Raw genomic sequence first — 23686 nt, 5'->3', positions numbered from 1 at the left:
AGATGATTTCTAGTATTATACATTTTGATAGAATCTGCAAATGGACAAAGAGCTGTCTCCCAAATTAAACAGGGGGAAGAACCATCCTTCTTTTTTAAGAGGGGTGGTGGTCATTTGTTTTGGTTCTCTCCCTGTGGGCATGTGTCCAGGATCAAATTTTTATGGACTTTTAAATTCAGAATGGATGCTAGACTCACAAGGGAATCCTCTTGGCAACTCAAATCAAAATCAAAATATAATTTTTACCTACAAAAAAATAAACAAGAGGAAGACAATGCATTAGACTGTCTTTGGGAAATTATCAATTTTGATTAAGCTCTCCCTGAAACCAAGGCCCAACTTTCTCATTATCCTATGGACATGACTGTGGGTCATGGGACACTGCAAAGTGACATCATAGGTGTCAGTGGCTACAATACACTTCAAAAAAAATTATTAAAGAGAAACATGGCCTGGTTATGTAGAAGGATGGCCAGTGGTTAGCCTGTGTACTTCATTGATATATTAATGATAACTGGAGAAAATAAGACAGATTCTCAATGTGAATTCCCCCTGAGAAACTTAGAGGGGGCTGTAGATGAGGGGCATACAAAGTGGGCAGGTATGGGCTCCACACCATGGGAGAAAGCTTTCTCAAAGAGGGGATCCCGAAGCCTAACATTTATTTTGAGCCTTTGCTCTTGACATTGTTCTCTTTGGTCAAAATGTTTCTTTTTATCTCCTTTTCTGATCTTGAATGTTGGACAAATCAGTGATCTTTTCCTTTTAAGTTTTCTGTAAGAATTGGCTTTTCTGCAGTTTATTTTTGCGCATTCAGGGTCTATTTATTCCATCTGTCTTCACCTTATCCTGCTTAGGATGTCTCCTTTAATCTGGGCTTTCTTCCAAAAGTACCAACTGGAAGCTTTCAGGTCATTAAAATTAAAGAAGAAAAAAGGAAGCTCTGATATTCTGGAAGGATTCTGGAAGAATCCTTCTGAGCTGTAAAGTTGTCATTCCAGTGATATTGCTGATTTCTTTCCTCTTCTCTTCTCTTCTCTTCTCTTCTCTTCTCTTCTCTTCTCTTCTCTTCTCTTCTCTTCTCTTCTCTCCTCTCCTCTCCTCTCCTCTCCTCTCCTCTCCTCTCCCCCCTCCTCTCCTCTTCTCTCCCTCTCTCTCTCTCTCTCTCTCTCTCTCTCTCTCTCTCTCTCTCTCTCTCTTTCAATAAGCTGCCACTGAAAGCCAAGAATGTTTTATTGTTTTCCTTCTATGTTTAACCATTTATTTAAAATAAATTGCCTGGAGCTGGGAAAGTGGGAGCTGGAGCTGGATAGCATTGCTCTCTGAAGCAGGCGGGCCTAGAAGCAGGGGAGGTTGAATTGGCGCCAAGGAGATAAAATAGTTGTGGCTCTCAGCTAAGTTGTTCCCAATCCTTTTCATAGAAACACAGGTTTAGATCTGGAAGGGACTATCAGTCTATTAAGCCTGCCACTCCCATTTTATAGATGAGAAAACTATGGCACAGAAAAATAGACAATATTTCCAGAGTCATTCAGATAGTAATGTTGGTTTTGAGCCCAAGCCTTCCTGTCTTCAAGGCTAGTGTCCGAATTCCAGCTGGTGGATAGAACATTGGGTAGGGAACTGGAAAAATTGTGATCAAATCCAGGCTCAGACATTTACTAGCTGTGAGAATCTAGATATTTGATATAACCTCTGTATGCCTCAGTTTCCTCAATTGTAAATGAATTTAACAATAGCACTTACTTCACAGGATTGAGATAGTTCATATTTCCCTCAGTTCCCATAGTTTGAGGACCCCTTGTCTAGAAGATGAAGTTTAGGGATTAAAAAGTTCATCATGTTTACTTAAATTGCTAACTGTAATAGAAAGTGTAGAAACATTAGGATGTTTTCTCTGTCTCTCTGACGTGAAAAGAAAAAGTGTTTTGTAGTAGGAAGTATATCACTCTTGGCATCCAGAGTTCTCCTCTCTGTGATCCTGGCTAAATGACCCAGCCTCTGAATCTCTGTTTGTATCACTGGAAAATGGGAATAATGACATGTAGGCTATTTTTCTATCTCATAGGATTGTTGTCAGGAGCCAAAGAGATAACGTATGTGAGAGCACTTTGCAACCATAAAGCATCATCCAAATGTGAGCTATTAGGAGACAATGAATTTCATCAGAATAAAGTCAAGTCTGAAAGCTTTTTTAAATGATTAAGTTGAAATTATTTTTCCTTTTAAAAAAGGACTCATGCAGTATCTTGTCAGGTCTTAACAAATAAAAATTAATGACTTTTAAAAACACGCTAAAATATATTTTATCAGCAGCCTTCATTTGTTATGCTTTTGGGGGAAGAGTAATACCACAGAAGATATTGATTTGTTATTTTCCAGTAATTCATAATGTTATCTGCATAAATCTTTTGATTTATGCTGTGACAAGGAGTCATCTATAAAGAACCTCGTTAGTCATTATGGTCTAAATTGATGATGAAGTATAGCGTTGGATATGGTTCTTTTCCCTTTTACATTAGATGTATCCAATCAACTTGACCTTTCTTCCCCAGAGTCATGGGCCAGCTCTCTCTTAGGAAAGTGAATTGTCATGCTAGTTGGTACTTTTGCCTATTTTGTTTTCCAGTGGGAGAGTATGTTGTGAAATGATATTCAAGGCTCTGTTGAATCATCTAACCAAAACTTTGTTTGTTTTTTGCATTTGATTATTCTCATGCAAACGTAAACTTGATCTAAAATATGCTTGCCTAAAAATTCAGCCAAGTCATCGATTGACCCATCCGAGCTCCTCAAGCCCACCTGGCCTGGCCGGGCTCCTTACCTAGGGGGCCTCCACCCAACAGGGTTAAGGGAGCACTTACTTATACATATAGCACTCTCCTAGGTACTGCACACAATTTATAATAATATAACACAAAACTTTTATATTCTCTGTGAATTTACAGTGTATTTGTACTTGAGCTGCAGCATAAGCACATCAAAAATTTAATAATAATAGTAAATAAGACAAGAGATGACTGTGATACAATAGAGACCTGAATTTTGAGTCAGAGGACCTAGGTTTATGATCTATGTGACTTCCAGCAAGTCACTTTACCACTTCTGTAAAATGGGAAATAATACCTATAGTACCTAATTCACTGGGTTAGTATGATGTTCAAATAAAAGTAGCATATAAAGCCCTTTGCAAATATCATAGTGTTATGGTTATTATTATGTAGACAATTATAATTAAGTATTGCTAATTACCCTGATTTTGTACTTGTTTTTAACCTCAAGTCCCATTTTTCTCCCTTAATTTCCTCCCCTTTATTTTTCCCCCTGAATTTTGCCTTAACTATAAGTAGTCAGTACCATTGATGTTAGTGTACCCACTTGCAGATGGGAATGATTTCTGTTGACTGCTCAGATTAATCCTGCTTAAATTCAAAGGACTATTTAAGTTCATTGAAACAAATCGACATCTTGACAGATTTTGAAAAGGACAGAGGGGGTGGAGTTTAGGATTTGGAGTCCGAAAGCCTGGTTCAAATTCAGCTTCAGCCCTTATTGGATATTTAACACATTGGAAAATCCTTAACATAAGTCACTGGGCTGCTGGGAGGCTTAAATAAGTTAACCATGCATAAAGTGCTTCTGTAAGTGTTAGTCCCCTCCCCATTTTTTCTTTTGAGATGATGCCTAATTTAATGGATAGGAAGAAAAGAAGTGCACTTATTGTGCACCTACTTGTACACGTTGTGCTAAACACTTGACAAATATTATCTCATTTGATTCTTAGATCTCTGTGCTTGGAATCAAAAACCTGAATTTGAATCCTACCATACTTACTGTGTGACTCTGAGCAAGTTATAAAAAGTATCCAAGTCTCAGTTTACTTATATGTAAAAATAAAGAGGTTGGATTCAACAACTTCTTGAATTCTTCCAGCTCTAGCTCAGTGACTCAATGACTATTAGTATTTAAAATGTCATGTTACTTTTGGTTGTGACAAAGAAAATGAGCAAAATAAGAAATCTGCTTTATGGGACTTGGGAAATTTGAGATTGTTGCTTTATTGACTTTTGAAAGAGAAAGGATGACAGAACTAGCTCCTATTTTGGATTTAAAAAAAAAAACTTAATCTCAAATAAGAGCAAATAGTGTTCGTGGCCTTGAGTAATTAGAACCGGTTCTCTGCCTTGGAGGTGGACCTATCTGGCTTTTTGTAGAGATATTTGGAAAACTTAGTTTTAAAGAGGTTGAATGACAGCTGTCCCTAGTGGGGGGAACATGTTCAGTGCGGGATTAAGTTTATAACAGTGGAGAGGGAACAAATTAAACTCCTCAGGGATATCCCTAGAATCTTGAGAAGGAAATTTAACTGACTTAGCTCTGGGATGGTTAACAAAAGCATTCGCTCAATTTTTCCCCCAAAATGTGTAATTCTAATCAGTTTACTTGGTAACTCTGATCAGTATGTACGGTTAGAGCTCTAAGGGAGCCAGAGTCCAAACTTCTTATTTTACAGATAAGGAAAGGGAATCCAGGAAAGGTGCCTTGGCCAGTAGGGCTGTGGTAAAGATGATTGTTGTCTGATTTCTTGTCTTGTTTTCTGTTCTTTGAATTATAATATATCAAGCTTTGTGGTGGTCCCTTACAGACCCGAGTGGGGATGAGCTCCATCAAATGACTTCCAAGATGAGGAGGGGATGAGTTCCCAGGATAACCTGCTTTGGAAAGCCATCTTGCCTTGCCAACAGGGTCACCAGTTGAGTAACGGACATGTGCATCCTTAGAAAAAATTCTTTGCACTTCTCATTTTGCTCCCGACAGGGCTAAGGGAGGACATAAACAGCATGGTCTGCCTTTTCTTCATAGAGTCTTCAAGTAGATGGTCCTGATATGCCCGCTGTTTTCAATCACTTAAAAGGCAATCATTTGATTATGGCATCCTCTATGAAAGGACTACCATGGCTTTCAGTCCACATCCAGTTAGGATGACGCAAGTAAATCACTTTGATTAGATGCTATATTTTTTCCAGGAGACTCGCATAAGTAATGATGCCAACGTTCTACCCAGGACAAAATGGATATAATGGCTTTTTTGTAGGAAAGGGAAATGTTTGCTCTGGCAGTGATTGATGGTGCTATTTGCAAAATGATTTTCCTTGGGATTTGTCTGTGCACTGTTCCAACTACCCCATTGAATCTTTAGATGGATCCAGCCTCAGGCATTTGAGCCCTTTAAACAAGATTTCAAAATCACAGCCTCCTAAATTTAAGGAACTGACAAATATATTTTTTCCTCCTAAAAGTAGAGTTTAATTTTAGAGTCCACAACAAAGTGGGGGGATGGAGTAGAAAGTCCAGTAGAAATTAGCATCAGAAAGTTAGCACAGTTCCTAGCACTTCATAAGTACTTAATAAATATTGATTGATTGGTTGGGATTGATTGATGGGTTGGAATCACAGGTCTGCCACAGATAAGGTTTACCCCCACCATGCTGACTCTATTGTTATCATTATTATTTTTTAAATTATCATCACTAATGCAATTATGCATTAAAATTTTTACCAATGACTCATCATGACCAGGAGGTAAACCTGGGTTTTTATTTGCATGATGTTGAGTAAGTCACTACAGCTCTCTGGGGTCCTTCATCTACAAAGGATGAGCCCCTGATTTTATGGAAATCATTTAACCAGAATAGTTAAGGGACTCACCCAAGGTCACCCAGATAGTAAGTGACAAAGTGAGATTTGGACGCTCAAGGAACTGATAGAGTCAATATTTTTTCCTACTGCCCCAATATATTTTGATTCTGGTAGACTTTTGTGAAAAAAAGGCCTGGGTCTGAAGCCAGATCTGAAACTGGGATTCAATTTCAGTTTGGTCACTTACCTGTGGACAAATGGCTTCATCTCTTGGGACCTCGGTTTCTTCATCCTAAGAGTGATGCATTAGAAAGCTTCATTAAGCTCTCAATTTGTGCTCTCTGGGTCCAAAATAAATGTTCCTCCTACCTCATCATTCACTCATCACATCCGATAGGCCAATCCACAGTTTGAGCATAGATCAGTGGGCACCTGTCATAAATGATTTTGTTGGCTCTCTGACCTTCTTCCCCAGAGGCCAACGGGAGAAGCAAATTTGTGTTAGACTCAAGGAAAAACCATTCAAAGGTCTGAAAGCAGAGGTCTGACTTCACCTTGTAGGTACACAATTGGAGGGGAATTGTTTTCAGGATCAGGTCACAACTAGATAATCGATGAGGTCCTTTCTACTACTGAGATTCTGTGAGAAGCCAGATTCTCCCCAATACTCCAGACAGTCTTGATTCTTTTAGGCCTGTTCACAGACATGTCACTTGCTTAATCGCTAGAACTTCCACGTCATGGAAACATTATGTTGCTGCCTCAGAGAGACCTTGCTTTAATGAATGATTATCTGACTTGCATAGAAATACACCTGTATTTGAGCCAATCTAAGGGAAGTGGCAAATTCATTAGAATTTAATTTCTTGCTTCACTGTCAATTCCTAATCTTTTAAAAAATTAATCTCTAATGAAAGCCCTTAGTTCCTTAGTAAGATATGTGCTTTGACAAGTTTTACTCTATTAAACAAGGGATATTTAATCTAATAAGTTTCCCTTTTATAATTGTGTGTTAGTGTACACAAACCCATAGGGGAAAAACCCTAATCATACTAAAGGCTCATTAATTGATATCTATTTTATGTTTCCAGAGCTATGACAAAATTTAGTTTTCACTCTATATAAAAACAGAGCTTAAAAAGAAAGGAGACAATAGAACGCTGGGTGCTGAGCGTGCAGTCAGGAAATCCTGAATTTAAATCCAGTCTTGGATACTTACTAACTGTGTGATTCAGGCAAGTCAATGAACCCCTGTTTGCCAAAAACCACTAGAGAGGGAAATGGCAAACCACTAGAGTATTTTTGCCAAGAAAACTCCATATGGGGTCACAAAGAAAGATTATAATCAACAGTTGGGGAAATTCGCAAACCATGCATGGAAATCAACTTTTTCAAAAGATGAGTCAATGGATACTTATAGGCGATATAGGAACTGGGTGGTACAGGAGAAGGAATTGTCAAACCACTAGAGTATTTTTGCCAAGAAAACCTCAAATAATGTATCAGATAAATAGATGGATATGACTGGAACAAGGGACTGACAACAGCAGCTGGGTGGTGTGGTCAGGAACACTCCAGTATAAATCCACCCTCGGACTGTGTCTAGCTGTGAACCTACACAAATCACTGAAGCTGTTTATCTCAGTTTCTTCATCTGTAACAGAGGGATCATAACAGCACCTATAGATTCGAGGGCTATGGTGAGGATCACAGGAGATAATATTTATAAAGTGCTTTGCAAACCTTACAGCACTGCGTAAATGCTCTCTTATTGTTGTCACAAGTTTGTCCATTCATTAAAGTGAGTCCTCTGAAAAGCTTAAATAGCTTTGATCTGTTTGGTGCTCTGTGGGCTTGTGAGTAATTATACAAGATTTCTTTGAAATTTCTATTTGCACGTTTCAGTGTCATGTCTCTAAACGACTTTATATTTATTCTTCACATTTATTCTGAATCGTTGATTTGTCCTTTGTTCTCAAAGAGGACCATGACGTCAAGGAGGTGATGCCATAAAGCAGAAGTGAATTTGGTTTAAATGAGGGAGGGCCGTGCAAGGATCCCCATCTGCCTCACTTTCCCCTCCAGAGCCATCCATTGGCCAGATGGAAATGTCTCGGGATACATGGGAGACCTAGGCTTTTTTAAGCCAAGGTCCCGCAGGTCTCAGTTTGACTGAGGCTCTACCCATTCAGTGATGAAGGCTAGGTAGGAATCGAGAGAAAGAATGTCCTCTTTCACCTCGTCCAAAAAAATCTGAATAAACAAATTAACGAATCTGGGAGGGGGAGACTGACTGCTACTCACATTCAATCTGGACCCAGACAATGATCAGTTGGATTTGACCTGGATATACTTGTGTGGTGATTGCCTCCCGTTCCGGGCAGCGTGGGAGCTCCTTGAGAATAGGGACTGTTTCTTTCTGTACATTTCTACCTAACAGGTGTTTACTTCAGTATTTTCACTATTTGAATATGGCATTGGTTCTAAGTACAGAGAGACAGTTATGAACAAGAGGATATGTAGGAAAATTGTTTCTCCTACTATAACATTGGGAAAAGGCTCATTGAGAATTATCCATCTGGGTCTGCTTAAATGCTAATTATGATCTCACAAAGCATATGCCAACAGCAACAGGAGATATTTTGTGTGATTGCCACGTGTCTGCCCCATATATACTAAGTGATCTGGGGGTGACCCAGAAGTATAAAACATTCTCTGCACTCAAGTCACTTACATTCTTTTTGCAATGAATCTAGATATCTTCTGCAAACAGACAGGGGATAAGCTCTCAAATCCTGGTGCCTGATCTAAGAAATCCCATGAGATGCTGTCAGGACGAAGGATGGATCTTGCTCCTTTTTATTCTTTCTACCCAGGGCTTCTGTTCCAGAGAAACAGCCAGTGGAAGAAGGTTATTTTTCAGGCTTTTTGGGATGTACTTAAAGCCAAGAACCAAATGGAATTAATATGTCAAACCACTGGTGTGAATAGTGTCTAAGTAGACAAATTTTAATTTGCCCAAAATGTCATAGTTCTCAAAGCAGAAATTGTGCCCTTGCTTTAATAACTGGTCTAGAAGAATGATGGAAATCTGTCCAAGTGCCTGAAGTATTAGGCCATATTTTCTAGTTAATAAAAGGTATAAAACTGGGTGATAGTCTCTTCTGTCCTCTCTTCCTTGAATTAATCTTGGAAATGTAGACAACAGCAATGTGCATGAGAAAGGATCTAAAGGAGTAAATACTGTCAGTGAAGTTAAAATATCTTTCTTTGCACATGGCATGATTGCATATCCAGAAAAACCCAAATAGTCAACAAAAAATTTAATTGAAGCCATAAACAAGTTCAGCAAATTCGCAGTCTATGAAAAATCTCATAAAGTAGTTTGTATTTGTAAACACCACTACTTAAGTCAAGGGAAATTGCTTTTGAGAGAAATTCCCCTTGCAAGAACATTAAAACCTACCAAATATTTGGATATTGCCTTAAGATGCTAAGTTTAGGTTTGGAAGAGATCTTATAGGTCAGTCTGTTGAATAAGTTCATTTTTTCAGCTAAGGGCACACTGGCTAGAGTGCTAAGGCTAAAATGAACAATATCTGAGTTCAAATCCAGCCTTAAACGCTATTTGTATGATCCTGGACAAATCACTTTACCCTGTGTGTCTCAGTTTCTTCAACAGAAAATCTGGATAAAAATAGCACCTATCTCTTAGGGTTGATGTAAGGATGAAATGAAATAATATTTGCAAAACTCACAGTAGGCCCTACATAACTGCTTATTCTATTCCACCCATTCTCATTTCATCGATGAGAAAATGAAGTCCCAGAGAAATAAGATGATTGGCTAAAAGTCCCACAAATGTCAGAAAAAGCATTTGAAACCAGAGTTTTCCTTCACTGAACTTTTCTACTTTAAGCTACATGAGAGATACATATAAAGACAACTTTAAAATCATTTTGATGGAACTCAAGGAAAAACCAGACAAATAAATGGAGGAGATATCTCCCGGGCACAGATATGTCTTACAAATATGGTAAAAATGCCAATACTTTCCAGCCTAATTTACAAATTTAATGCAATAGCAATCTAAATGCCAATAGGCTATTTCATCTAATTAGATAAAGTCATAACAGAATTTTCATGGAAAAGTAAATGTGTAAGAATATTAAGAACTATGAAAAAAGGAAATGGTTTGAGGGGATCCTGCCCTTCCAGATTTTAAAAGCTGCTATAAAGAAGTAAATGTAAAATCTGTCTGATACTATAAAAAACAGGGAAATAGATCCATAAAAGTGGAATAGAGCACCTAAAAACAGAACCCTATGGATATGAATTTGATTTGATAAGCTCCTGTCTAAAAACATTAGGGAACAGAATCAATATTCAATCAAAATTGTTGGGAAAATTGTTCTATACTGCATTTGGTCTGCTGGATTTGGGCAGATCACAATAAGCTGAGTAGCAGCTTGGCAAAAAATAAAAATAAAATGATTTCTACTTCTCATATGCCATCATAATTCTAACTGGTTTAGTGATATAAATGTAAAATAAAAACTTAAAAAAATTGGAAGAAAAAGGAATAGTAGATTTGTCTCAACTATGAAGATGAGAAACATTTTTGTCAACTGGTCAAATGGAAGAAATTAATGAGGCAAAATAGATTGACTTGATTATACAAAGATAAAGCGATTTTGCACAATAAAAAGCAATATCTCTAAGACCAAAAAAAAAAAAAAAAACAATTGGGAAGAAAATTGCAATACATATTTTGACCAAAGGATAGATGTCCAGGATCTATAAGTAAGTGATATATGTTTATATAAAGAGAGATATGTGTATGCATTTATGAATAATTTCTCCCAATAGCTAAATAATAAAAAGGAATAGACTAGCATCCTTTGAAGGGTAGGGAATAAACTTATACTTACAGGAGCTTCCCAGGTGAGGAAGCTTCTTCTACCAATGCAGGTCAGTATTTCAAAGCTTGGAATTACCCAGAATATTAAGAGGTAAAATTAATTTTGCAACCAAAACATGCTAGTAGATTTTTAGTTTTGAGTCCAGTTCTACCCACTACACAGTACTGCCCTTCAGAAGATTATGTAAAGATCCTCAATTTCCCTGGTAATTAGAAGAATGAAACTGAAGGCAACCATAAGATTCTACTCTATATAGATAAACTGGCTGTGAACTTTAAAAAAAAATGATAAAGTTAATTTGCTGATGATGGGTCTATGGAAACTGGAAGCTAAGAATATGGTTAATGAGAGAGTACAATGGTAAAAAAAATTTTTTAATGTTATTCTATACTATGAATTTAGCAAACAATAATTATAAGCGTTCCAACATACAAAGAACAAAGAAATAAGAATTATTTCTGAAGCTGTGAATTTTCTTTCTAGGCTATTTTGGATGTATTTATTAAATTGAAAACAGTAGGATCCAAATTGACCTTCTCACCTGTGTCCCTTCTCCTCAAGACCCAAGATGCTCCCAAATGTGAGGATAAGTTAAAATATAATTGAGAAATACTTAGCAAAACAAAATTAGAACAGAATATGGATAATAACACAGGGTGAAGTGACCAGCTCAGAGTCACACAGCTAGTAACTTCCTGACTTCAGACCCAGCATTCTCTCTACTGTACCATCTCACTGGTCCTGTTAGAATATTATGAGGCTGTGAAACAATAAATCTAAAGAATATAAAGGCATATAGAAAGCTGTTAGAAGTATAGAAAGTCCGATCATCAGCAGAGCAGAATGCACGCTGATTGCAATAACTTAAAACTAATGCAGAGGAGAGAAGCTGGGCTGGACAAGAGCAAATACAGTCACCTTTGTTCCCTATTACTTATTCATCTGTTTGATTTTGCTTTAATTAAAATGAATAGTACTATGTGGTTTGGGTTTCATGTGGGGTGGTCCTCCCTAATTTGACTTATTGTATTGATTAGACTCCTGAATCCTGTTGTTGAGCAAAGTATCCTATTGGGTTGCTCTTCGGTGGGTAATTTAGGTCTTCATGAGTGTTCTTGCCTTGGCCAGTTAATGTCAGGGCAGATGGGTAAATAACACAAGCTCATCAGCACATGAGCTTGAGCTAGTCGGTTGGCTTGTGGAATGGATAAAGTCAGGGAAGACCTCGATTTAAATCATGCCCCTAGAAGGTAGAGAATTATAGACTTAGAACTGGAAGGGACACGACTATCTGCCTCTTCCTTTCACAGATGAATAAAGTGTCTGACTGAGTACAGTTGGGAGAACAGAAGTGTGGACAGGGGCAGGCTGTGCTGGAGCCAGCTCTAACCATTTTAGGAGAGTCAATTCTTAGATATTCAGTGTGGGCATTTACATCTCAGAAATCAACAGCACTACAAATCAAAGCTCGATTTATTGTCTTGTTGATCATTTAGACTCAAGATCAAGTACTTCAAGGGGACATTCCCTACCTCCATCAACTGTTTGTTAAACATTAATCAACAAACCACCATGTGGACAGCACCCTGAAGTTTTCACAAGTTGTGCTGCTTCATTGCCAGGGCTTCATGGAGACACCTGCAAGAGGTGGTACCAACTGCCCTGACAAGCCTGCTGGGGTCTTTAGAGGAGCCAGCTGTTGGCAAGAAGCCTCATTCGTCTTGGAAAGAACTAGCTTATAGTTGGTGAGATGAAAGGCAGTAAAGGCAAGGGGCCAGTTAAGAAATGTGCAGTGTACCTATCAAGGTTTAAGCCTGGTTCTGTCACCTTGTGTCATCATTGAGATGAATGGGGATATTCACAGGAGACTGTGTCCCTCTAGCATCATCTAGAGCCCCGATAAGACAGACCAGCATTAGGGAAGAAATCAAGGATGGTCTATCCAGCCTAGAGTTGCTGACATACCTGGTCCACACTCATCTCACCTCCTCATTTCCAGCCTTATTGAAGGATGCTGGTTGTAAGTGAGAGTTCTACAAGGTTGCCTTCACACTTGGGTTGATAGGCTCTAGTGTGATTTTAATATTAATTAATAAATTTAATTTGATATTCAATTCCAGGCACAATTTTCTCTCTTATGTCTAACGTCCCAACTCCAATTGTTTACAAGTTATGCTCTTAAAAAAGAGTTAAAAAAAGAAGTTACACTCTCTTATTTCTCTGTTTCTTCTATGATACTCTTGGACCACATATTCCCTGATACAAGATTTTAAAATTGCTTTTGGTTCCTCTGTGGCCATAGAGATTCCTAATTGTCTATTAATCAAAAGAAGCATTTTCTTGGAAGGCAGTGTGATTTCAGAATCCGAAGATATATAATCAGATCCTGTTTCTAACACCATCTAGCTGGGTGATTGGCCAAATCACTTAATTTTGACAATCCATCAGTCAACAAGCATTTACTAAATGCCTACCATGTGTTAGGCATTATGCTAATTAAGTACTGGAGATATAGAAATAAGGCATGAAATCATCCATACTCTCACCATCTCTGCTTCAAAGAGTTGTCATGAGGAAACTTTACTGTAAAGTGTTCTATAAATTCCAGTTATTCTGTTATTGGTCCAGACCTAACTAGGACTTTACCAATGAGGGGAAGTCCTAATGAGAAGCTCCCTTTATATGGTAGATGGCAACCTTCTAGATTGTGTCGGAGTTGCTTGGGTTCCCTGAGAGATTAAATATTTGGCCCATGGTCACAAGGTCTGATTGGACAGATTCAGGAATTGGATCCAGGTGTCCCCAACCTCACAGGTGGTTCCGTATTCAGTACAGATTGATGTCTTTCAGTTATTCTCATCACAGGGATTATGATGTACTAGTGATCTTTGAATATTTTGCTTTCTGGTGATATCTGGTGATAACATTTCATCAAACAGTAAAAAAAGGTCAGGATCCATGCATCTCAGATCAATTAATTAGGGTTTCTTTTTATTCTTTTATAGTTTCAAGTCCACATGCAAGTCCATGCAAGTCCACAGAGAGATAGGGAAGAGTAGTTCAATTCCTACTGTGCTTTGATTTGAAGGATGTTGAGATTTGGTCATTTCTGTGAATTTAGGAGGGAAGAAAAGAGGGAGCCAGAGAGCAGTAATTAAAAAAATCTTACTACTATAATTTACTACTATATTACTTACTACTAAAATTTACTACTACAAATCTCTACAAATTATTCATAACAATTATTGATTCTGCCACCACCACCATCACCACCACCACTACTACCGCTACTATAAATGAGATGACTAAAAAACCTTGGTATACTATTCATACAAGCTATTGTTGTGGCTGTTGCTGCTGCTACTACACTGAAGGCAACTAACAAGTATGGTTGATAGAGCTGGAGTCAGGAAGACCTGAGTGCAAATCCAAGTTCAGACACTTACTAGCTCTATGATCCTGGGGCAGTCACTTCATTTCTGTTTGCCCTAATCTAACGGAAAAAGAAATAGCTGCCCCTTCTAGTATCTTTGCAAAGAAACCTCCATGTTCAGTATGGCCAGCAAGATCACAAAGAGTTGGACATGACTTAACAACATTATTATCATCTTTATTCCATTTTTAAAATGCACCATCATTTTCACTTTCCAGGGAAAGTGTTGAGAGTCTGATTCAGAAGCATTCCTATGCCCGCTCACCTATCCGTACCTATGGGGGAGAAGAGGATGTCCTGGGAGATGAGAGCCAGACAGCACAAAACAGAGGTGAGATTACTACAGAGGCCAGATAATCCAGTGGTTATGGACTTGTTCCCAATGTGAGAAAGGAGATGTTTTGTAATCAATATAATTTACTATATTGCCATATACTGGAGGCTTATTTTAGGGACTCCTCAGGTTGTATAGCTCTTGGGGTTAACAACCAGAAACAGAATGGCATCACTCTTGGGTGCAAATAATAAGCTTAAATTGGAGGGATAGAAGTGAAGGAGGGTATTGGACATTCAGCCAGAGAACCTGTTACCAAATCCTACTTCATACCCTGCCTGGGGGACCATGAATAAATTATTTAATCTCTTTGATTTCTAAGTACCTTAGAAATGACAAGCCCCTCCAGTATCTTTGCCAAGAAAACCCTAAATGGAAGCATGGAGAGTCGAACAGGACTGAACAACAAAAAGTATCTTAGGAGGTTGTTATAAGGAAAGGACTTTGCAGATTTTAAAATCCTAAAAAAATTGGAATTATTATGGAATTATCTTTTCTGCAGCCTAGGGATTCATCTTGATTTTGTGATTAAAGGGGGGAAAGTACTGGTCTAAATAAAAAAGGGACTTGAATTCTGGTGCCAGCTCTACCAGGTCAAAGATACTCCTTAACATCTGTAAGGCAGGGACAATATCTGATCTGCCTGCCATGTATTGAGACTGAGGTCAATAAAATGAAAAAAAAAAAAAACTGGCAAGCACTTGCTTGCTTTCTACAAATGCTTTCTACAAATACTCATTGTTTGGGCTTGATGTTGGAAAAAGCTCCCCAACAATGGGGACTGTCCAAGAGTGGAACAGGCTGCTTCTGGGGGGTCACAGGTTCTCCCTCACAGAAGGTCTTTGGACAAAGTCTAGATGATCATTTGTCAGGTGTCTTATAGAAGGACTCTTGTTCAGGGCTGGTTGGCAAGGTGGATGACCACTGTGGTGTTCTCAAATTCTGAATTCTGGATTCTGAGATATTGAATTCAATATACTGATGTGATCAGGCAGTTTCATAGTATATCCAGCCTCAGATCCTTACTAGCTCAGAGGTCTTTTCTAGCCCCCAAATCTATAGTTCTTTAGTCCCTCCCTTTTATAAAATCTTAGCATTGAAAGTGACCTCTCACTTTCTACCACAGTCCTTAGAATAAATTTTGCAGCCTCTTGATCATTTCCAGTGATGAGCAACTCACTACTTCAAAAGAGCATTTGTAAATGTTAGAAAATGTCTCATATAAAACCATATCCACTTTCCTATAGTATTGCCCATTGTTTTTTTTAGCTCTGGAGTCATCCAGAAAAGAGCAAAGGCTTTTTCTATATGACACCTCTATGGCAGCACACATTTGGAGTCAGAATGAGCCTCTTATACCCAAGAAAACGGAGTCCCAGTGAGAGTACAAATGACTTTTCTAAGGTCACAGAGCTGGTAACTGCCATGATCAGGATTTTAACCCAAGTCTCCTGATGCCAGGCCTGGTATTTTATCCACTACACCACAGAAACTATCATGAGCCTCTGTCTCATGCACTTCTTTTCTGGATGATTTCAACATCATAGAGAATGCTCTCCGCCAATATGGATGAACAATTCACGGGTATCGGCTTGTCGTGGGGAGCTTGCCCAGGCCCACTTAGCCAACTTGGGTCAGAGTTTGCTTTCCTTTTCCCCAACTTAAACATTTCCATGTCAGAGGATGTATGTGCTAGACTGCTCCTCCTCCTGGTCACCCCATGTTGGGCACCTTCCTATTTGGCAACATCCTCACCTAAAAGAAGTGACCATGGTGTCCTGGTTGTGATCTAGCCAGCGCAGGTCATGCTAAGACTATAATCTCCTTTGTTCAGAACAGAAAGTTTCTATTTATAGAGCTCCAGGTGACAATCATAGCACATTTTTAACTCAAATGGAACTTCAAGCCGGTAAATTTTGCAGGGGCCTTCTTCAAGGCTGAACTAAGAAAAGAAGAAGTCTAAGAGGTACTCATTGTACTCTTACTCCCCTCTTGAATGACCCTGGGCAAGGCAATTCAACTGTCTAGACTCAGTTTACCCATCTTTAAATGAAGAGTTAGATTAGATAGATGACCTCTGAGGTTCCTCCCAACTCCTCAGGTTATAATCCTACATTGTCTTGAGTCAGAAGGGTCCATTCATAAGAGTGTAGGGAATCTCCATGACAATTTGTTGATTAGCACCGGGCTGGTCAAATTAAGTTCTCGGATTTCCCCATGGTGATGCTATAAAGATGAAGGCTGATACCCACTGCTTAGAGTTCCTATATCTTACCATGACTCGGTTGCTCTCTGGAAGTGCACTGGCCATCCACATGAGACATATTTTTTCATTTAATCCATTTAATCCACAAAACGACTTTGTATATGCTTCATAATTACCTATTGTACACGTGCATACCCTGCCGGACATTGTTTATGAGCATCCATCCCACCCCTTCCAAAATACTCAGGTTGGCTAAACTTTTCATTATCTGTCTTTTTTGAAATATACTTAACAATATCGTTGTTTAAGGTAATTGTGATAGACTATCCAGTCCTTGATTTATAAAATTAGTCACCTTGCTTTCTGTTCACAGGATCAGCTTTTACTGCATCTGACAATTTGTCGCTCAGCTCCTGGGTATCTTCTTCATCCAGTTTCCCCGGATTCCAGCACCCCCAGTCTCTGACTGCCCTGGGAACCAGCACCGCCTCCATTGCCACGTCCATTCCTCACCCCATCCAGGGATCTCTGCCCCCCTACAGCCGCCTAGGGATGCCTCTTGCGCCCTCTGCCATCGCTACCTCCATGCCGGGGAGTGGGCCCACGTTCCCTTCCTTCCACATGCCCAGATACCACCACTATTTCCAACAGGGGCCTTATGCTGCCATCCAGGGACTGCGCCACTCCTCCACAGTGATGACACCATTTGTATGACTGACCCACGCAGAGGGCAACCTGGATGTAGAATAGGCAACCTTGGTATGAAGATACGGGTGGGGATGTGGCGTTGGTTGGGAGACTCTCCAGGAGGCATGGAACCATTCAAGAGGAGAGATGGACCCGTGATCACATCAACTGCTAACACGATGCATTCACTAGGGGCCAGCGGTCATGTGTAGAAGGGCTAATTTTGACTTAGTGGAATGCCCGTCTGGAACATTCAGAGAGAGTTTAGTGCATCACATATCAGCAGTGTATAAAACGCTCTGTGGATGCAGTCATGGACAAATCCAATGTGGATAAGATTTCTTTCTGTTTTTTCACTGATTTGAAGAATTTCACAAGAGGCAATACAATAGGTTATAATCATACAATACCATCTCTCCCTGTAAATAACAGGAGTCATTAATGAAATATTTGTAATGTGGTAGCTTGAGCATGTTTAGTTTACCTTAGCATTAGTTTGCTGAGAAAGGAACCCCGAGAAGAAGGGTGTCTTTTTTGGTTCATGACTAGGCAGTAGTTGCTTCCCAGCATCCTTCTGTAATACAGATAGGCCAGAACCTCCCATCCACCTTGACTTGTTTTACCCTCCCTCTGTCCTCCCTCCCCCTATTCTTCCTCTTCTCTCTCAAACTCTTACATTTTGTTTGTATAGGAAACTGCTTCTCTAAATCTTCAAGTAAGAGACTGTAGATATCTCACTCTGAAACAGAATGTTTATTTTCAGAAGTGGTGTTCTTTAAAAAAAAAAAGAAATCCTGCATATAGATTCATCAGTGAGCACTTTAAAACACGCAGTCTCAAGCAGCATTGGAATATTTATTTCATTTGTCATTATAGACTTTGAACCTGATCTGAAAGCATGGCCCTGCCACTGATGCCTGAGTTTGAAGGTCACACTGGGCAAAATTCTCATCTCCCAAAGGTCAGCTCCTGTATCATGAAGATGTTGCCAATTCCAAGGTCAGCTAGCACCTACTAATGATTGACATGCTCCCTTGGGTGAGATGTCCAGATACTGAATTTAGTCATGATTTAATATGAAGGAAGGAAGGAAGGATGAAAGAAAGGAAGGAAGGAAGAAAGAAAGGAAGAAAGGAAGGAAGGAAAAAAGGAAGGAAAGAAGGAAGGAAGGAAGAAAGAAAGAAAGAAAGAAGAATGTACTATAGGTTATAGGATGCACTGGAATGCACTATAGGTTTCTAAAAATCTTGATATCTTTATTTGAATGTGTGCTCAAGGTTCATTTTGGTCTTTCTTTCCCTCCTCTTTATTTTCTCTTACTTGGGAAACTAGAGAAGTCAACAAATGGATTATTCTCATCTGGAAGCGTAATATCCAAATAATCAAGAAAGTAAGAGGCAAATCAAGGAATTCATCTTTGCTACCTGTACCTTCACATAGTTTAAGGATAGGGGCCTAAGCCATGATTTCATTGGTATGGGGAATTTCCTTACCTGGAAGTAAAGAAATCTATTCCTTAAGTAACATGCTCAGGGTCATCCTTGTCCAGCAGGTATGTATCTGAAGTGACAGGTGGTCTCCTTGGATCCATGGATGGTTCTTTGTCCACAACTTGATGCTTTCTCTCATGGGTTCTTGTGGTGTGTATATAACTATTGCAGCAGGCTTACCAATCTAATAATCCTGAGTAACTTGTAGCTGAACATCCATTCTTAATGATACTGCCTTTGTGGATATCTTGGGCTGCAGAGGCAGGACAAATATGATAATTAATGTCTGCATTCATTAAAACATCCAAGCATCTTCTATGGTTATTGTTTTAGGGGGTGGATGGGTTATGCGATATTATTCTGCTGCATTCTTGCATGCAAATGAATTGCGTAATCTATGTGACAAATCTTATATCCAATGTGGCAGCACATTTCTAGGGTGGTGCGATATATTCATTGCCTCAGTGCCCATGGTTTCATCAGCTTAATGGTTTCCACATTTAAATGCCTCCTTGGGGCTCCCCCAGTCTATAAGAATGGATAATAAGATCACAGATTTTATATTAAAGGAACGTTAGAGGTTATCTAGCTCCGCTCCCTCACTCTACAGTTGAGGTTTGGAGAACTGCAGTGATTTATACAACATATATTTATTATATATATTTATACAGCCTGAGTGTGCCTCAGGCAAATTCCGAGCTAAGTTTTCCAGACTTAAAGACCAGCTCTGAATCCCTGGTGCCATGCTGTATAACCCGCTGTCATAATACTAAGACCATGGTGAAATTTTGCACGTGAATTTCTCTGATGTGTTCCACAGATTAGTTATTGAGAAACATCTATTGTTCAGACACACCATTTGAGAAGCTTCTGCCCTTATTTCTATGCTTAGGTCCCTGGACAATTTTAAATTACTTTTAAACAAGACATACTTTACAAAACATCAAATCATTTTTGAAAGCATTTGTGTTTAGCATATAAAGTAAATCCCCATCAATTATGGATGAATGGGTTAATATGTCATAATTCTGTCTATTTTCAGAGTCTCTTTAATATTGCTAAAAGTAAAAATGACCCAAAATAAAATTCCCCTTTCACTAATAGTCTCTAGGTTGACCAGCTCTTGAGTTCATTGTATAGAATGTCCATACACAAACTTTCTCTTTGGAGAGACTTGGCAAATTATCTTAGTTCTATTTTGGTGCTTCCCAGATCAATGTATCACTGATAGGTTTGTATGTTTTTGTTAAATGTCCCAATTCACAGAAATTGTTATGAACTTCGTGTCTTCAATTTTTGATCATGAAATCATTAGTTTAGATCAAAAAACCAACAGGCCAGAAACCAATTGATCAAAGCCTGTTGTTTGGAAACATAAGGTCTTTAATTTGTCTTTTCAAAAGCTTTATAATACTATTTAAACAGGGAGAAGGGAAACATGAGATTGGGAGCCATCTTGCCAGCAGCCTTCCTTTCCTGGAAAACTGGCTGTCATATAGAAATCCTTTTCCTTTAGGGATTCCAAAAGATTTTCTCAATACTCTGGGAATTTATAACTTAAAATTTCTATGCCCTATAGGCATAGAAAATATTGTCAAAGTTACTACTTTAAAATAAGAGGAATGGCAGTATGAATATATATAAAAAAGAAAATAGTCTAAATTCTATATAATTGAAATTTTAAAATGCAGTTCTTTTCAAAATATAGAAATTTGCACTTAGTGGGCACTTACTATATTTTCATCAGACTTCTGCGTTGAAATACATATTGTAACAGTTACTAGCTAATTTGTGTCCAATGGTAATTCATATTTAATGCTCTTCTCACAAAGACTCAGAGATAATGCAAATATTGTATCCCCTTTCACAGAAGGGGATTTAGATTTAGAGAGGGCAAGTGACTCATGATTTGTCCAGGGTCATGCAGCTAATAATAGAAATAGCTCATGTTTGTTTAAAGGTTTACAGAGAATTTTTATATATACCATCTCATTGAAGTGTCAGCCCCATGAGAGAGGCTCAAGAAAGAAATAGTTCTAGCACCATTGTACTTATGAGGAGACTGAAGCTCAGCTGTATTGCCATTGGTCATGCTAGAGGTGGGACTCTTAACCATATCTTCTAATCTCAAAGTCAGTGCTGTGATCCTCTCACTTACTCCTCACCCCCTACAATAATAATCTAATAGATTTGTGAGATAGACTCTAATGATTAAGTGAAAATAGATATAATCATCATTTTTTTTTGCTGGCCTGCTGATTCTAAAAAATAGTTGCCTATAATATTTTTTCAAGTAGTTTTGAATACTCCTTTCTCATATTGTTTATCTTATTTGTTTGCTTGGCAAACTTTTCTCCCAGAGCCAGCACAAGGCGAACTTCAGACAAATTCTAAATTAGAAAGATACAAATGAATCTATCTTTATTGCTGAGGACTTTAACCCTCTTTTAGTTTTAGTTTTTGCTTAAAGATGAGAGAGAGACAGAAAGAGACAGAGAAAGAGAGAGACAGAGAGTCAGAGTTAGAGTTAGTTCAGTAAATGATTCAGGTTGACAGCTCCCAGGTATTGTTATTTGGAAATCTTCCAGCTCTCACTCTGACATGGCAAGCTTACTGGACCCTGAACAGGGGAGTGAAAGAGAAGGATTTGGATACCTGGGTGACTTGCCAGCCTAGTAGGAGGTCATTGGAGAGGAAGTTTGAAAAACGTCCATGAGATCAATTGTGGTCCTGAAGTGACTACATAAATGGTTGTATCATAGGTTATAAGGCCTTCTGGGGAGGTCTCGGTAGCTTCCTTCTCAATCCTGCTGACATGGGGCCCAGATGACAGAGATATCAGAGTTCCTTCCTAGAGATCAAATATAGCCATGCTATTCACTTAGCCATTATTCTAGGTATCGGGGTATTTAACTCACAGGCTTAACCCGTGGAATTGTTTCAGATATCACCATAAGTGTAATTGCCTGGAGAAAAATCAACCACCAATAGATATTTTCCTCCTTTTCTTTTGAAAAACAAAGATTTTGTGTATACTTGAGTAAGGTACCAAAAAAAAAAAAAAAAGGCCAAGAAAATTGAAGGAGAGAAAATCCTTTAGCAATATGGCGGATGTAGAAAATTTTAGTCATCGGAACAAGTCCTTCCTACTATCCCACATTACTTAGAAAATAGCTCTATGTCTTTTTTCAGCATGCTCAAAGTCTAAAACTTCCTGTATATTTACTTGGTAGGTAAATAAACCATGATAATTTTTGTGTCTTTCTGCTCCACCCCTCCACTCCCCTCCATCCAGTACCCCTTCCTTTGAAAGATGTTGCTATTATCTAAAAGGATGGTTGCCAAGTCAACACACACACACACACACTTTTTTTTTTTTTGGTGATGTAACTTTGAATTCTATCTAGTTTCTGGACAAGAAATACACTTGGTTGTATTTCACCTCTGGCACACTTGAATAATAAAGTAGCTTTCTTCTGACTCTCAGAAATCTAAAGAAGATTTATTTTCACAGAAAGGTAAAAACTGGATGCTGCCCATTCAAGAGAATGTATACCCCCCTTCTGCTGTTTGCTGTGTTCATTTGTCATTTAATTAATTGTGTGAGAACTGTCACCTTGTAATGAAGTGTGTGTATGGGGGGTAGGGCATGGGAAATGTTTTATGAAAAAAATAAATTATAAGCATAACACTATGACGTAACATTTAAGGAGTTTCTTTTTAAGTGCAATATATTTATTTCTGCTAGAAATGTAATATCAATAGTATGTAATATTTGAAGCATTAAATGTTATTTGTAAACAGCTTAAAATTATATTTCACCCCCAAATTGTACAGATGTGCAAATGTGTGGATATCAATTTCTTTCATTAAAACATGGTGTGTTTTTGATATATACTTCTAATTTATCCTACCATTTATCTATATTCAGCTACATAGAGTCACAGAATCCCAGAATTTCAGAGCTGAACCTTGAATGGCCATCTAATGTTACCTCTACTTGAAGATACTTTGCTCTAGAACCTTCTTGACACCTGCTAATGGCCCTTTGACTGACATGTTTTCCTCTTTTCCTCTGTCCCCTATCCTTCTCTTCTAAAAGCTTTTAAAAATTTCCAGTTCCTTCAGTAGTTTCTCATATGGTAATTCCTCTACTTCCCATTTGTTCTTTAGATGCTCTCCAGCTTTTCAATGTTCCTTTTCCAATATGGCGCCCAGAACTGATCACAGTACTGATTTCTAGAAGTTAGGTTTTTCATCATCCACCTCAACTTTCCATCAGACTTCTGGGCTGCTGTATCAAATTATTGGCTCTTATTAACTTTACAATCTACTAAGATATCTTGCAATCTCTCAGATTTTTTTGCAGACAAACTTTTAATCATTTAGTGATTGTTCCTAAAGCTTGTAACTATATGGGTGTTTCTTTTTTAACTTTAGCCTATAATTAGACATTTATAAGACTTCATGTAAGTCATTTATCTTTTCTGAATCTCAGTAGATCAGTTATTCAGGAAGGATTTATTAGGCACTTACGATGTGGCAGGCACTGTGCTAAGTGCTGGGGATACAAGTACAAGCAAAAAGACCCTGTTATCAAGAAGCTGACATCCTAAGGGAGGAAGACAACAAATGAAAGGGAACTGAAAGGTTAGAGAGAGTAGGGAAGGGAGGTGCCTGAGTATGGACAGGTAGCAATGTCTGGAGATTTAGAAGCATAGACAAGAGAGGAAGGAAAATTGGCTGTTCTGGGGGACCTTTTCTTGAATTGGAAGTGCTAGGAATAACTAACCAATGGGAATTCTTCAGTTTCCTCATCTGTTTAATGAGAGGGTTGGATTAGTTGATCTCCAGTGTTCTTTTCTGAACTAAAATGCTGTGATTCAATACTTCTAGTCAAGTGGTTTTCAAGAACTTAATTCCCTTCTCTGGACTTCAGTTGCCTCATCTATAAAATGAAGGGGGGAGATTAAG

General features: G+C 38.4%; 1 protein-coding gene across 2 annotated transcripts in view; it reads left to right on the top strand.

The window, feature by feature from the left end:
- Positions 1 to 22605, top strand: part of TBX20 (T-box transcription factor 20) — a 74923-nt gene extending 52318 nt beyond the window's left edge. For both annotated transcript variants that reach the window (XM_003762319.3, XM_031953030.1), the window contains exons 7-8: positions 14214 to 14326; positions 16909 to 22605. In XM_003762319.3, the coding sequence (XP_003762367.1) occupies positions 14214 to 14326; positions 16909 to 17249 (454 nt within the window). In that variant the 3' untranslated portion in view covers positions 17250 to 22605. The remainder of the gene's footprint in view (positions 1 to 14213; positions 14327 to 16908) is intronic.
- The last annotated feature ends 1081 nt before the right edge of the window (positions 22606 to 23686 follow it).

This window comes from Sarcophilus harrisii, chromosome 1 (assembly GCF_902635505.1).
Source record: "Sarcophilus harrisii chromosome 1, mSarHar1.11, whole genome shotgun sequence".
Taxonomy (NCBI): domain Eukaryota; kingdom Metazoa; phylum Chordata; class Mammalia; order Dasyuromorphia; family Dasyuridae; genus Sarcophilus; species Sarcophilus harrisii.
This window is presented reverse-complemented; position numbering and strand designations above follow the sequence as displayed.